The sequence below is a fragment of the Lepidochelys kempii genome, chromosome 1, assembly GCF_965140285.1.
Source record: "Lepidochelys kempii isolate rLepKem1 chromosome 1, rLepKem1.hap1, whole genome shotgun sequence".
In the NCBI taxonomy this organism is placed as follows: Eukaryota; Metazoa; Chordata; order Testudines; family Cheloniidae; genus Lepidochelys; species Lepidochelys kempii.
In genome coordinates, this window is record NC_136380.1 from 200,336,773 (window position 1) to 200,351,465 (window position 14,693).

At 41.7% G+C, this 14,693-nt stretch overlaps 1 protein-coding gene across 2 annotated transcripts in view; it reads right to left on the reverse strand.

Annotated features, from left to right (window-relative positions):
• The window catches only part of NME7 (NME/NM23 family member 7), a 169,757-nt gene that overhangs the window by 125,373 nt on the left and 29,691 nt on the right, over positions 1 to 14,693 (reverse strand). Inside the window, exon 2 of one of the 2 annotated variants that reach the window (XM_073308130.2) lies at positions 3,914 to 4,021. The exons of the other annotated variant lie outside the window; for it this stretch is intronic. Within the exon in view, the coding sequence (XP_073164231.1) occupies positions 3,914 to 4,021 (108 nt within the window). The remainder of the gene's footprint in view (positions 1 to 3,913; positions 4,022 to 14,693) is intronic. 2 annotated transcript variants of the gene reach the window in all.

A 14,693-nucleotide genomic window follows, 5' to 3' on the forward strand; every position in this document is an offset into this window, starting at 1 on the left:
TTTATGGAGGAGATGGTATGATGGGATAACATGATTTTAGTAATTAATTGATCTTTAAGTATTCATGGTAAATAGGCCTAATGGCCTGTGATGGGATGTTAGATGGGGTGGGATCTGAGTTACCCAGGAAAGAATTTTCTGTAGTATCTGACTGGTGAATCTTGCCCATACACTCAGGGTTTAGCTGATCACCATATTTGGGGTCGGGAAGGAATTTTCCTCCAGGGCAGATTGGAAGAGGCCCTGGAGATTTTTTGCCTTCCTCTGTGGCATGGGGCACGGGTCACTTGCTGGAGGATTCTCTGCTCCTTGAAGTCTTTAAACCACGATTTGAGGACTTCAATAGCTCAGACATAGGTGACAGGTTTTTCGCAGGAGTGGGTGGGTGAGATTCTGTGGCCTGCGTTGTGCAGGAGGTCAGACTAGATGATCATCATGGTCCCTTCTGACCTTAGTGTCTATGAATCTCTCTCCCATTTCCAAATTCTGACTGGAATCAATAGAAGTCTCACAGGACAGCCTGCTCTTGTGAAATTCACAGCCCAATTCTGCATACTTAAAAGGTCAAAATAGTTCTGAGAAGCACTCATTTTGGTAAGGATTGGGTGGGCTACCTCACTCTGAACTTTTTGAGGTTCCTCATCACTATTCAGAATGAAACTCCTCTTAGTTCTTTGCATTAGTTGACATCCTATATTCTAATAGTTGATGAGATGGTAAAATAATAAAACAGTCCCTTGAATTCTGCTGTATTGTATTGCCTGACTTGTTCAAGAGTTGTATTTTCAGATGTAAGTAAATCAATAATCTTCAAAACCCTGACACTTGCATATTTCCTAGCCCAGTTCAACCCTAGCAGAGGAAAAAATGTGTTCCAGTTATTTTGCACTTCTTTCCAAGTCGTCGACGTAACACGGATGAAAAAAGCCTGAAGATGGCATTTCCTCATCTACCTGTTTGTGGTTTATTTTTTGGCATGGATGCCTGGATATATTTATAAACCCTATTTAAAAAAAAATGACGAGCCACAAAGTTGGTAAACAATAGATCAACATTACTTAGATTTGGTAAATACAGCTTGCAGTTTTATCTCTCTCTCTCCACACGCATACTTTGCCTGAAGAAGCAAGTTTAGCGGAAATGAAATAATGTCTGCTAACAATCTATGTTTTCTTGTGTGTTTTTTTTTTTAAAAAAAAAAAGTTATAAGCCTTCTCTTATTAAGGCAGTCATCTACATAACTACTATTCCAAGCAATAAATTGTTAAGGATTAACCTGCAAGGTTTCAAATGATGTCAAATTCTGAGAACCAAGCATGAATATTTGCCAACAGATCCAATTTGCTCACAGCACTCCCTGATACCCTTTTCTGTTGTGGGCTACTGGGAGAAGAAACAAAAAAATCCTGCCAAACTCTCCCACAGACAATAGAGGCCACTCCTCCTGCTATGTAGCTGCCTCTCCAATATTTTCACTGCTTCCTCTACCAGTTTCCCCCTTTTCCTCAGGAACAGCCAAGAAGCATAGCATAGTAAGGAAATGGAGGGAAGGAAAGCTGAGAACTAGAAGGCCTCATTTACCCACAATAAGCCCTCAGCAGCTTCAGCCCCACACATGGCATAGGGGTGGTTAAGGAGAGGTTGGTGGGCGGAATCCTTACAGGGAGGGATGAAAAGGTCAAATCATTCATCACCTCCAAAAGGAAATTTGCCTACTAGTTGCCACCTATCCTCTCTCCAGATATGTCCAAGGGAATAACAAGAAACCATCCACTTCCTCAGAAAGACAACAATAGGTAGAGATGAGGCAGAGCCCATTGACAGAAGAGGTGATTCAGTGGGGATTGGTACTGGACATAGTTGGGATTTATATAAATTCAGAAGAGCATCCAAATTTAAGACAGTTGTAAAGGAGTCCCTTAAGGTTTGTCTCTTCAATGACTGGAGAACATGTCCACACCCAGTTACTTGCATTGTGTGCCTCCGGCACAGATTCTAATTCCTTGCTTCTTACAAGGGACCTCTATCCCTTGCGGCCTTCTTAAGTCTCTCTCTGGCAGTTTGCGGTTCTTCCTGTAGGGTTGGGGTGAAGATCTCCTGGATGAGAGTTCCCCCTGTGGCTCCAGGAGTCAGGCCAGCAGTCTACTGCTTTGCAAACACGCTCCTTCCCCTCACCTGACTGCTGTTTCCTCCCTTTTACAGGCCTCCTGCCTATCATGAGTAACTGACAAAGCCGGAGGGGTGGGGAAAGCCCTGCCCCCAGGGCCTCTCTGGCACCTTTCTCATCAGCAAGAGGTCCATACACCCCATCACAACACCTGTCCAAATTGATCCCAAAATCTGAACAGCAGAGTGTGACACATGGCCAGAAAGCGTTAAACATCCTGTAAAACAAAATGACTCAAATTCAACCGTTAAAGATGTGTGGGGAGAGAATGTTTGTGTTTTTACATATATATGGGTAGTGGTCAACAATGTAATCAACAGTCCCTGTCTATGCTGTATTCTGATAATTCAGAGATCAAAAGAACATCCTAGCATTTAAATGAATTGTAAATGCAGGATATCACTGTATTCATCTCTCTTTGAAATGTACAGCAAATTATCTGTGAATGGTGGAAAAACAGGCAGTTGCCTTATGTTAATTGGTAGAGCTAAGTACTGGTGATGGAACCGCTTCAAAGTTGTCCTAATTACCTATTGTTCCCCAAGGTACTGCGATTTGTCAAAGGCGGCTTGAAACTGTATAAAAGATCCCTGGGTCCTGATCCTGTTTATCTCAAATCTGCTTAAGCTTCATCAGGGGAAGTTTGAGTAGCAAGATGAGATCCCAGTTAAGTTGGTACACCCTGGATATGATACTGGACATTGGACTATAACCTATGGACTAAATTCTAAAAGAACTCTTTGCAACTACAAAGAATCTCTGCTATGAATCTCAACCTCAAGAATTGAACTCATGTCTGTATATATATTGATCTTTTAACCATACTCTCTCCCTTTTCTTTTTTAATAAATTTTAATTTAGTTAACAAGAATTGGCTGTAGCGTGATTTTGGGTAAAATCTGGAATATTCATTAACCTGGGAGGTAATGTGTCCAATCCTTTGGGATTGGTAGAACCTTTTCTTTTATATGATGAAATAAGATTTTCAGAAATCTTCATCATATTTGACTTGTGTACCTGGATGAAGGCCTGAGGCTGGGTTACTTTAAGGGAACTGTGTTGTTGGTTTCTGGGCAACTGGTGAGGTAATAAAGAAGCTGTATTCTGCTGGCTTGGTAAATTTAAGTATTGAAATATCCACCAGCCTTGAGGATTGACTGCCCCATTCCTTGTAGTTCACCCTGAGTGACCTCAGCTGGCCCCCACTGGGATCCCAGGTCACACACAACTTCTCCCACCATAGGTTATATATGGGCATTTTTGCTTCCCCAGTTCCAATACAGATGGCCAGTTGAGCACCCACTCTGACATGGGTGTCTGTGTCAAGTTATCATCAAGTACTGACAAGTGTCAAAATGCAGAACTGTGTGGCTGTTGGGTATACTAAGATGATTTAAAACATTTTGGAAATTTTCAGTTTAGAGACCAAATATTTCTATACAGTTAACCTAATTTCACCAGCATCCACAGGAAAGGTTATTGTCACCCCAGGCCTAATAGGACAATTCTCTCTGGATACATTTTCAAATGCTGGCAACTATGCAAGCTTTACAAAATAAATCAATAAATAAGGAGGTTACTCCTTAGGTTCCCCTGAGTTTGTTTAATTTTAGAAACAGAGCAAACAAATTAAAAAATCTCTAAATTATCCATTTCCAAATTAAAACCATACTATGGGCTGCAGCTTGCCAACTTCCAAACTGCGTAGCTGAAAAGTATGCTTATGAGAATATAAAAAGTTTTTACCATTTCAACTGACCCATCTTTCGGATAATACAACAGTTCGTAACGTCGAAAGAGTGAAGCGTTTGGGTCATACCATTCTGCAATGAAAGCAAATCTGTCGTCTTGACTCTGGAAAAGAAGCAGTCATACACAGAATCATTGCATTAAATTTATTTCCCAAATGAAAACACACTAGTGAACATGCTTCAGCATTGTGAATAAGAGCACTACTATCTGCTCACCAAGGGTGACAGCATCATTTAACTTCTGAATCGACTTTGATCTCAAAGGAAGCCTCTTAGAAACGTGGAGTTGGCCTTCTAAATAACTATGATCAAAACATATTGTTCTAGTCTTGCCTACACTACAAAAAAATCAATCATGTTGAGAGGTCCAGTTACAACACAGCTACCGTCAAATTCGAGTTCAGTCCCACCTACAATGCATGATGGAACCGTTAGGGAGGCAATTTCATCCTCTCAATTTTCTGAGGTCAAACTCATCTGGGCCTGCTACCTTGCCCACTTTCAATTGCTATAAAATGTTTATCTGCTGATAACTAACCACAGAACCTTTCCAAATTTCACAACATAGCCTAGAGGAAAACATATCCTTCTCTTGGTGGTGGTGACAATGAACGACACCTTATAATACAAAGATAAATTCACTCAGGCTAGGGAAATATTAGTAAAAAGAAAAGGAGTACTTGTGGCACCTTAGAGACTAACCAATTTATTAGAGCATAAGCTTTCGTGAGCTACAGCTCACTTCATCAGATGCATATCATGGAAACTGCAGCAGACTTTATATATACACAGAGAATATGAACCAATACCTCCTCCCACCCCACTGTCCTGCTGGTAATAGCTTATCTAAAGTGATCATCAGGTGGGCCATTTCCAGCACAAATCCACACAAGAGATCCACTTCCTGGACACTACAGTGCTAATAAACAATGGCCACATAAACACCACCCTATACCGGAAACCTACTGACCGCTATTCCTACCTGCATGCCTCCAGCTTTCACCCTGACCACACCACACGATCCATCGTCTACAGCCAAGCTCTGCGATACAACCGCATTTGCTCCAACCCCTCAGACAGAGACAAACACCTACAAGATCTCTGTCAAGCTTTCTTACAACTACAATACCCACCTGCAGAAGTAAAGAAACAGATTGATAGAGCCAGAAGAGTTCCCAGAAGTTACCTACTACAGGACAGGCCTAACAAAGAAAATAACAGAACGCCACTAGCCGTCACCTTCAGCCCCCAACTAAAACCCCTCCAACGCATTATTAAGGATCTACAACCTATCCTAAAGGATGACCCAACACTCTCACAAATCTTGGGAGACAGGCCAGTCCTTGCCTACAGACAGCCCCGCAACCTGAAGCAAATACTCACCAACAACCACATACCACACAACAGAACCACTAACCCAGGAACTTATCCTTGCAACAAAGCCCGTTGCCAATTGTGCCCACATATCTATTCAGGGGACACCATCACAGGGCCTAATAACATCAGCCACACTATCAGAGGCTCGTTCACCTGCACATCCACCAATGTGATATATGCCATCATGTGCCAGCAATGCCCCTCTGCCATGTACATTGGTCAAACTGGACAGTCTCTACGTAAAAGAATAAATGGACACAAATCAGATGTCAAGAATTATAACATTCATAAACCAGTCGGAGAACACTTCAATCTCTCTGGTCACGCAATCACAGACATGAAGGTCGCTATCTTAAAACAAAAAAACTTCAAATCCAGACTCCAGCGAGAAACTGCTGAATTGGAATTCATTTGCAAATTGGATACTATTAATTTAGGCTTAAATAGAGACTGGGAGTGGCTAAGTCATTATGCAAGGTAGCCTGTTTCCTCTTGTTTTTTCCTACCCCCCCCCCCCCCAGATGTTCTGGTTTAACTTGGATTTAAACTTGAAGAGTGGTCAGTTTGGATGAGCTATTACCAGCAGGAGAGTGAGTTTGTGTATGTATGGGGGTGGGGGGATGTGAGAACCTGGATTTGTGCAGGAAATAGCCCAACTTGATTGTCATGCACATTGTGTAAAGAGTTGTCACTTTGGATGGGCTATCACCAGCAGGAGAGTGAATTTGTGTGGGGGGGGTGGAGGGTGAGAAAACCTGGATTTGTGCTGGAAATGGCCCACCTGATGATCACTTTAGATAAGCTATTACCAGCAGGACAGTGGGGTGGGAGGAGGTATTGGTTCATATTCTCTGTGTATATATAAAGTCTGCTGCAGTTTCCACGATATGCATCTGATGAAGTGAGCTGTAGCTCACGAAAGCTTATGCTCTAATAAATTGGTTAGTCTCTAAGGTGCCACAAGTACTCCTTTTCTTTTTGCGAATACAGACTAACACGGCTGTTACTCTGAAACCTGGAAATATTAGTGTAATCTATAACTTAATCTCTTACTATCTGTAAGAGGCCTGTGCACCTCAGCCCCATCTATAACTAATTTCCTATGAGTGGGCAGGGATAGCCAGGTTACAACATTTCTGAAATTAACCAAATTTAGCTGGATGTGCGGGACTTCATCACTGCTCACAATCTTACCCATTTGAGCCCTTGGATCCAAGGAACTGGAGAAAGGAAAAGAGTCTTGAACGTTTTCCAGAACATAGGTAGACCTCAATTTTGAGATGTTGGCACTAGATGATTTTCAGAGGTGGCAATGACAGTCCCTCTAGCACCTGACTGGCTCAATGTGGCAGCCTCACCAAAAGTGGGTCCAGAAGGATGCCTTAGGTTGAATCTGGCATTGAAGGTTTGATTTGCTCACTGAGGAGGTTTAGAAGTGAAAGACCCTCCTTCATTAAGAAGGCTTGGAGCCAGGTTTGTATTTCTATACTGACTCAGGGTGTGAAAATCTGACCGCAAATCAGGAGAATGAGCAAGAAGAATGGCATTGCCAGGCACATGAGGCACTAGCTGTGCACAGACTCCAGTAAAAAGGAAAGACAAAATGCACACCTCAAACCTTGGCCTGTGGGTTTGCTGTAAAGCCCAGAACAAAGACAATGCCAGTTTGGGATTCAAACTGCACAATGATGTGGGAAGAGTCTCAAACGAACCTAAACTACCTAAAAACCTAACTACCAAGAACTATTTACAGATAAAATATTGGCAAGAAGTCTGGTTTAAAACCTAACTCCAGAGACAGAGAGGTTCCTATGTCCATAGCTGGTTGCCAAAAGGAAGAAACTGAGGTGCTTTGGATTGCACGGATATTTTATAACTTCAGCTCTGAATGTTTAGTACTGTGAAAGGGCAATACCAAAGGGTGCTGCTTTCTAAAAGTTTCAGAGTTCTCGTGCCGGTGGACACATGCTACAAGTGGAAATATGCAGAGGCCACCCTACGGTAAGTGGTAACACTTCGTCACAACTGTTTACCAGTTCTGTAGTCCAACAATGGTAATAAGATGATCAGTTTGCTACTACCGGGGGGGAAACAAAGAGAAACCTGCAGGCATTTCATATGCTTCTTCAAATGATTATTTTATTTTTACTTCATAAATAAAGTATTTTTAACAAACATTTGGAATTGCAGGGGATGTTGGATGCTGTTTGATTAGTTATACAGTTTCAATTCAACACTGCTAGAGACAGACCTGAATTAAAACCCGAGAGCTATACATCCCTGATCTTTGGGGAAATTCGGGTCTAGATTCTGGGGCTCAACCATTGCTCTCTAACATAAATGCTTCCAAACTCTGTGCATAACTGGATAAGAACATTGCAACTCAGTCCAATCTCTGAACAATGCAAATATTTACAATAAATAGAAATTCAGAACTACAATAAACTGATCCTCCCCCAAGTACTCACCCCCATCCCTGCCCCTCTCCCCTACCCCGCCCCTGAGCCCCATTCCAACCTTTTTGAGCTTTCTACATCGATAAGAAGCAACAGTTCTACTGTTGCTCAGTTGATACTGGTAAAAGAACATATCCTTTAAATAGTCAGCAGACTGAAACAGCTGATGGTATTCAAACAAAGTAGCTTAGTGCAAGTCATTTCCCACTGCTGCAAAATGTGTTATGTATTGCGTCATTGTGTCTCATATTACATCCAGCCTTCAGAGGAAAGCTCTTCCTAGTCAACTGGTTTAAACAAAAAATAAGTGCTTCTAAATTGCCAATATAAGAGGATGGGTAACTGAATGTCATTACCATCTGATGTGTGTCAGTATTCCCTGTGAAATAAGTTGTCAGTTTTATTCCGGTTCCAAGTGGACAGATGTCCACTAACTGTCTCCCTCATTTGCATTCTCAGTAGAAAAGACATGAACTGCACTCCCCTCTCACCATTAGAGTAGTCCCTCTACTTTAAGGTTGAGACATGTTAGAGGAAAGCTTGCACACACTGCCACTGCTTGTGTGATTCTCGCTCCATGGAACAGAGATCTTCCAACTCCAAGGCTGTCGAGCCTGCACTTCTCACTCCCCCCACATGCACATTTGTGTTTTCCTTTTGACAGCCCTACGCCTTTGTTTTTAATGTCTCTCATTTAGTTCATCACTATTCCTTTTCGGCCTCTACTTCTGGGAGAAGGGGGAGCATGTTTCAAGGATCCCACCCCTCTAGAAAGTTCAAACAGGCCATCCCCTTTCACTTTTATACACTTTTTGAAGTCTAACACACATATATATCATATAAAAGATTAAGATTTTCAAGTTGGCACTACGTAGGAATTAACTTTCAAATTTTGGAAAACAGTGGCATTTCAGTTGTGTCAAACACTGCCCTCTAAGCAGTGGAACAGAATAAATGCATATCAGCTTCTAGAGCAGTGCAGAAGCGTGAAGGGTCTGGTCCTGCTCCTGCTCCTACTTCTACTTAAGTCAAGGATAAATTGTCCCAAGAGGAAGGTCATTAGACTGCTGCATGTGGGCCAGAAACTATCAGCATTAAAGAAAATGATCACTGGTAGGCAATTTGCTGCATTTATATTTTTTTTCCCCTCCTGCTCCCAAGACAGCATGATGTGATGTCCCTATTGGGACATCACTGCTAATGCTACTAAGTGTTAGATACTGAAAATACAATCCAGACAACAAAGCTAGCACTTTAGAAGCTGGCCAGTGGCAGCATATGTACAGCTAGACACAAAAAACATTACTAGGATCTAAGGCAGCGTCTCTCAAATGCGGCCACCATGGCCACATGAGTGCCACCAGGGGCTTTTCTTGTGGCCACAGCCTCCTGGGCTGTGATTGTGGTGGGGAAGAGGCAAAGTAGCAGCCATTCCCGCTCCCTGTTGCTCCTGGATGCCCTACCTTGGTGCTGACACCTGGGGCACAATGCGGAAGGACCAGGCAGCTGGTGAGTTCCCACCTTCCCAGGGGCAGTGGGGCTCAGGCTTTGGGCTTCAGCCCTGGGGTGGTAGGCTCTGGCCGAGAGGTTTCAGGCTCAATCCCCAGGCTCCAGCTGCGCAGTGGCAGGCCCCAGGCTCCAGCTGCAGGGCTTCAGGCTCCAGCCCTGCACTGCCTCCCCCACTTGTCACCCTACCCCCATCCAGGGCTTAAAATTTGTCCCCAGGCTTGGCAGGACTGAGTAAATCTGCTGTGAAAAGTAATACTTGTATGTTTGTTAATATCACTTTTCACAGCAGACTTACGAGCTAGCAATAAATACATTACAATGATTTGGACGTGTATATGTGCATATTTGTGTTTTTCCTAAAGCTGATTAACTATTTTAGGAAAAAGTGAGAGTGTGGTCATCAGCAAGAGTTGTTGGCCACACTCTGAGGCCACCAAAAAAATTGTTCTGAGAACCCCTGACCTAAGGCTTCAATTCAGCAAGCCATTTAAGCAGAGGTTTAAATCCCAGCAAATTCAATGGGATTTAAAGATGAACCTCAGCACGTTACTGAATCAGGTCCTAATATGAGAAGCAATGGGAAAGAATGAGATAATGAAGAATAATTCCACAACTGAACTACATTATCGAGTTTGCAGCTTTGTTTTCAAAAACATATGAGGAGTGTAGTATTGTAGACCGTGTTGTCGAACAGAGAGAGCCCTGGACTGGGACTCAGGAGACCTGAATTGTGTTCCCAGCTCTGACACTAACTGCTGAGTGACCTTGAGCACTCATCTCACCTCTCTATGGCTCAGTTTCCCCACCTGGAAAATGGGGTTAATGATACAGATCGCCTCTGTAAAGTACTTTGTGCTCTACTGATGAAAAGTGTCATATAAGAACTAGGTATTATTTATTAACCCTTTAACACTCTATAGTGATGCTGGAAAGAGAACAAATAAACTTGCTCGAATAATTTGCTCGAGTCGAAGCAGGACAAGTCACTTTATAGTTTAGGTTGCAGTGAATTTCCATGTGGCCTTCTTTGAACATCCTTTACCATGTTGTTTTGATTCTTAAACAAACAGTGCCAGTTTTAACAGCTGAATAATGATCTATGAATAAGAACAAACAGTAAAGTCACATGGTTATTAATCAGAGCCATCTTTGTATTAATACTGCACATAGCTGTATCTTTCATTACTGCAGGTCTGTAAAATAAATTAGTCACTAGAGATATGTTGCCAATTTTCATTTTACTACAACCCTGAAAATTTCCACCTCAAGTTTCCTCAGGCAAATGAATTTTTAACAATAAAAAAAATTAAAAAAAAATAGATTTTTCATTATAGTCATCAGCATCTTCATGGGGAAGTTGAGCAAATCAACTTTTTGCCTGGACTGGTCAATTTAAATGAGAATTCTGCAAGCTATTTCAACCTGATATTGATTTTAAAGTGCCTGAAGTAAATTGTATAAAATTTTGAACAGGTTGTCTATTAATCATTTATATTTATTATTCAGCAGATATTTATTGCTGGCCATCATTGGTTGTTCAGCTGAATGGCAAAAATGACTATCCCTCAGCATGCATCTTTAACACAGTGCCCACGGCAAGGAAAAAAAGTAATTTTGGTTTGAAAAAAATCACAAGCACTCCCTCACAAAAGAGACTCATTTACAAGTTTAGGAAGCACAGGGTAAAGAACAATTTGAAAGAATTAACATTATTTTAAGGATAGGAAACAGTAAGAGCTAACAGCTCCCTAAAATAACAAAATGGAAATAACGAAGCTTTATCAGCGGTCAGGATTACAATTGCTTCTGTGCATACTACACATAAAATTGTCATGAAGAAGACATGGGGGTTAGATAGGGGGCGGGAGCCGGGCCACGCCTGGCTGTATGGAGAGGCACAGCCTCCCCTAACCGGCCCTCCATACAATTTCAGAAACCCGATGTGGCCCTCAGGCCAAAAAGTTTGCCCGCCCCTGATTTAGCTAATAGCATAGAATACACTTCTAAAGTTTGCAGACAATACCAAGCTGAAAGGGGTTGCAAGTGCTTTGGAGGATAGGATTAAAATTCAAAATGATCTGGACTAACTGGAGAAATGCTCTAAAGTAAATAGGATGAAATTCAATAAAGGACAAATGCAAAGTGCTCCACTTAGGAAGGAACAATCACTTGCACACATACAAAATAGGAAATGACTGTCCAGGAAGGAGTACTGCGGAAAGGGATCTGGGGGTCATAGTGAATCACAAGCTAAATGTGAGTGAACAGTGTAACACTGTTGCAAAAAAACTAAGCAAACATCATTCTGGAATGTATTAGCAGGAGTGTTGTAAGCCAGACATGAGAAGTAATTCTTTTGCTCTACTTCGTGCACCGCGCTGATTAGGCCTCAGCTGGAGTATTGTGTCCAGTTCTGGGCGCTACATTTCAGGAAGAATGTGGACAAACTGGGGAAAGTCCAGAGAAGAGCAACAAAAACGATTAAAGGTCTAGAAAACATGACCTATGAAGGAAACTGGGTTTGTTTAGTCTGGAGAAGAGAAGAGGGGACATGCTAAAAGTTTTCAAGTACATAATAGGTTGTTACAAGGAGGAGGGAGCAAAATTGTTCTCCTTAACCTACAAGGATAGGACAAGAAGCAAGGGGCTTAAATTGCAGCAAGGGCAGTTTAGGTTGGACATTAGAAAAAACTCCCTGTCAGGGTGGTTAAGCACTGGAATAAATTGCCTAGGGAGGTTGTGGAAACTCCATCATAGGTGTTTGTCTAATCTTAAAAACCTCCAGTCAGGGATGGTTCAGATCAGTGGCTCTCAACCAGGACTCTGATTTGTTTTGCGTACCTCCAAGTTTCACCTCACCCAAAAACTACTTGCTTACAAAATCAGACATAAAAATATAGAAGTGTCACAGCACACTATTACTGAAAAATTGCTTTCTTTCTCATTTTTAGCATATATTATAAAGTAAGTCAATTGGAATATACATATTGTGCTTACATTTCAGTGTAGAGAGTAGTATAAACAAGTCATTGTCCCTATGAAATTTTAGTTTGTACTGATTTCACTAGTGCATTTTATGGAGCTTGTTGTAAAACTAGGCAAACATCAGTTGATGTAGTCCCTGGATGACATCTATGTACCCCCAGAGATGTGTGTACCTCTGGTTGAGAATCACTGGTCTAGAGAATACTTAGTCCTGCCATGAGTGCAGGGGACTGGACTAGATGACCTCTCGAGGTCCCTTCCAGTCCTATGATTGTTCTGAAGACTGAAATCCTCTATCTACAGAGAAAGTACAGCGTGGGCCACTTGCTCCGCAACAGTCCCATCAGTGTGCTTCAAACCCTGACCTGGAGGAGACCCTGTAGAGATGAGAGGAGTGTTCACCATTCATAGCCAATCCTTGGCTTCTGTCGGGATTCCCCAAAAGGGGGTTAATTTACGTGAACTCTCGTTCCAAAGGGATTAGACAGAGACAACCACCAATTTATTTCACACAGCCCTCCAAACTTCTAACAGATAGCAGTAACTTTAAGTCATTACTGATCTGGATTAGATTTGACTTGGTGTCCTATACACAAAAGGTTTCACAGCTTTTAACCAATCCCTAAAGCCATGCAGTCGTCCTATGAAATATTTTAAATGATTTAGGTAAAAGGTGACATCAATTAGTTGTGAACAGTTCAAGTAAAAACTATTCAGGTAACCCTACATATTTCTCTCTACTTCTCAAAACAAAATTCTCACTTTTTTTAGCCCTTTTAATAATTTCTACTCCACATTCCAAACACACACCATTGCAAAAAAAAAAAAATTTTTATAACATCTGTTACCACCCTTTTGTAATTCACCAGTAAAACCCAATGGTACAATGAGGACTACTACTCATGATTTTCCCATCAGGGAAACCTTGTTATAGTTATGACAACAAAATTGTGTAGGTGCTTTACAATCGCATACTAATAGTCTTAGGTTCTCTATATCTATTAAGGTACTTAAACTGCCCTCTACTCTTAATATCCAAAGGCTTCCAAAGACAAAATCCTGGCCCCATTGAAGTTAATGGAAGTTTTACTACTGGCCTCAATGGTGCCAGGATTTCACCCATGGTATTTAAAGACAAAGAAAAAGATTTATTTTTTCCCACTCTGTGGGAAAAATCACTTGTTTAGTTGATAGGTTTTGCTTGTTTATATTTACGTACGTGTATGTGAGAGTGAGTGGATGGGTTTGTTGTGTGACTGTGTGCACACATGATGAATTTATTGAGAGAAATATAAATTAAAACCACAAATCTTGCACTTAGTTCTCAGAGTGGTGAAGCCAATGGTCATTGTTAGCTTGAGTGGGACTAACTTGCACAGTCTAGGTTCATCTCTTGTGAAAGTTCTATTTCTTGCACTGACTGGTTGAAAGTCTCATCGTCCCAGTGAAATGCAATTATCATGGAAGGTCACGGTCACAGACAAAGAGGTAGTGAGGACCAATCCCAAAGAGGGCTTTCCAGATTAGGATAGGGCTCTGCATTCCCTGTGAAGCCAGTACAGAGAGTTGAGTACCAGGAGGTTATGTTCACAATGGGCCACAATCTTGTAGCCAGTCAGGGGAAAGCATTCCTTGCCATCATGGCCATTTGGGTATCCAGCATCATTAGTGTGTCCAAAATGATGCCATGGCTATGAATTGTTGTTTTGCTCCAAGAGCACATATGATCCATAATGGGGGATGTTACATTGGGGGCAGGTTCCACAAAGCACTTTATTCTTTATACCAACATCACCTCAGTATTTCTTGGGTTCATCTTTAGGAGTAACACTACTCTGCAGATCCTGTTCACCTTTATCTTGTGCCCTGGTATTGCATGGGACAGAATGGGACAGATTTTGGTTTCAAAAGCATCAGTGCAAATACAGACCAACTTAATTGGCCCAACAGGTATTACTTTGCCTTTGTAAATGCAATGTTACTAAATTCATTACCATTGAATGTCATTTTTATTATACTTTGTCCATCTATAACACCTGAAAAACAAGGCTCTCAAGCTTTATAACATTAATACATTATCCCTGACAACACATCTGGGATGTATTATACCCATTTTATAGATGGAGAAACTGAAGCCCAAAGAGGGTAAGTGCTTGGTCCAACTCTCACTGGGAATAGTATCAGGCCTTAAGTGACCTGTCCACGGTCACACAGCAAGTCAGTGGTAGAGTTGGGAATAGAAATCAGATCTCCTGATTCATAATCTCCTGCATTCCTTGGAGCCCCTTATTAAAATGTCACCACCAAACTGAATAGAAAGGAGGGGTGATTTTCCAACCTGTGATGGAATTGATCCCTCTCAGACTAGTGTTAAATCATCTCTGGGAGGAATGATTTATCCCTGGGGCTCTCAAACCCACTGACAGAGAGCATTTTTTTGCCTTTGGA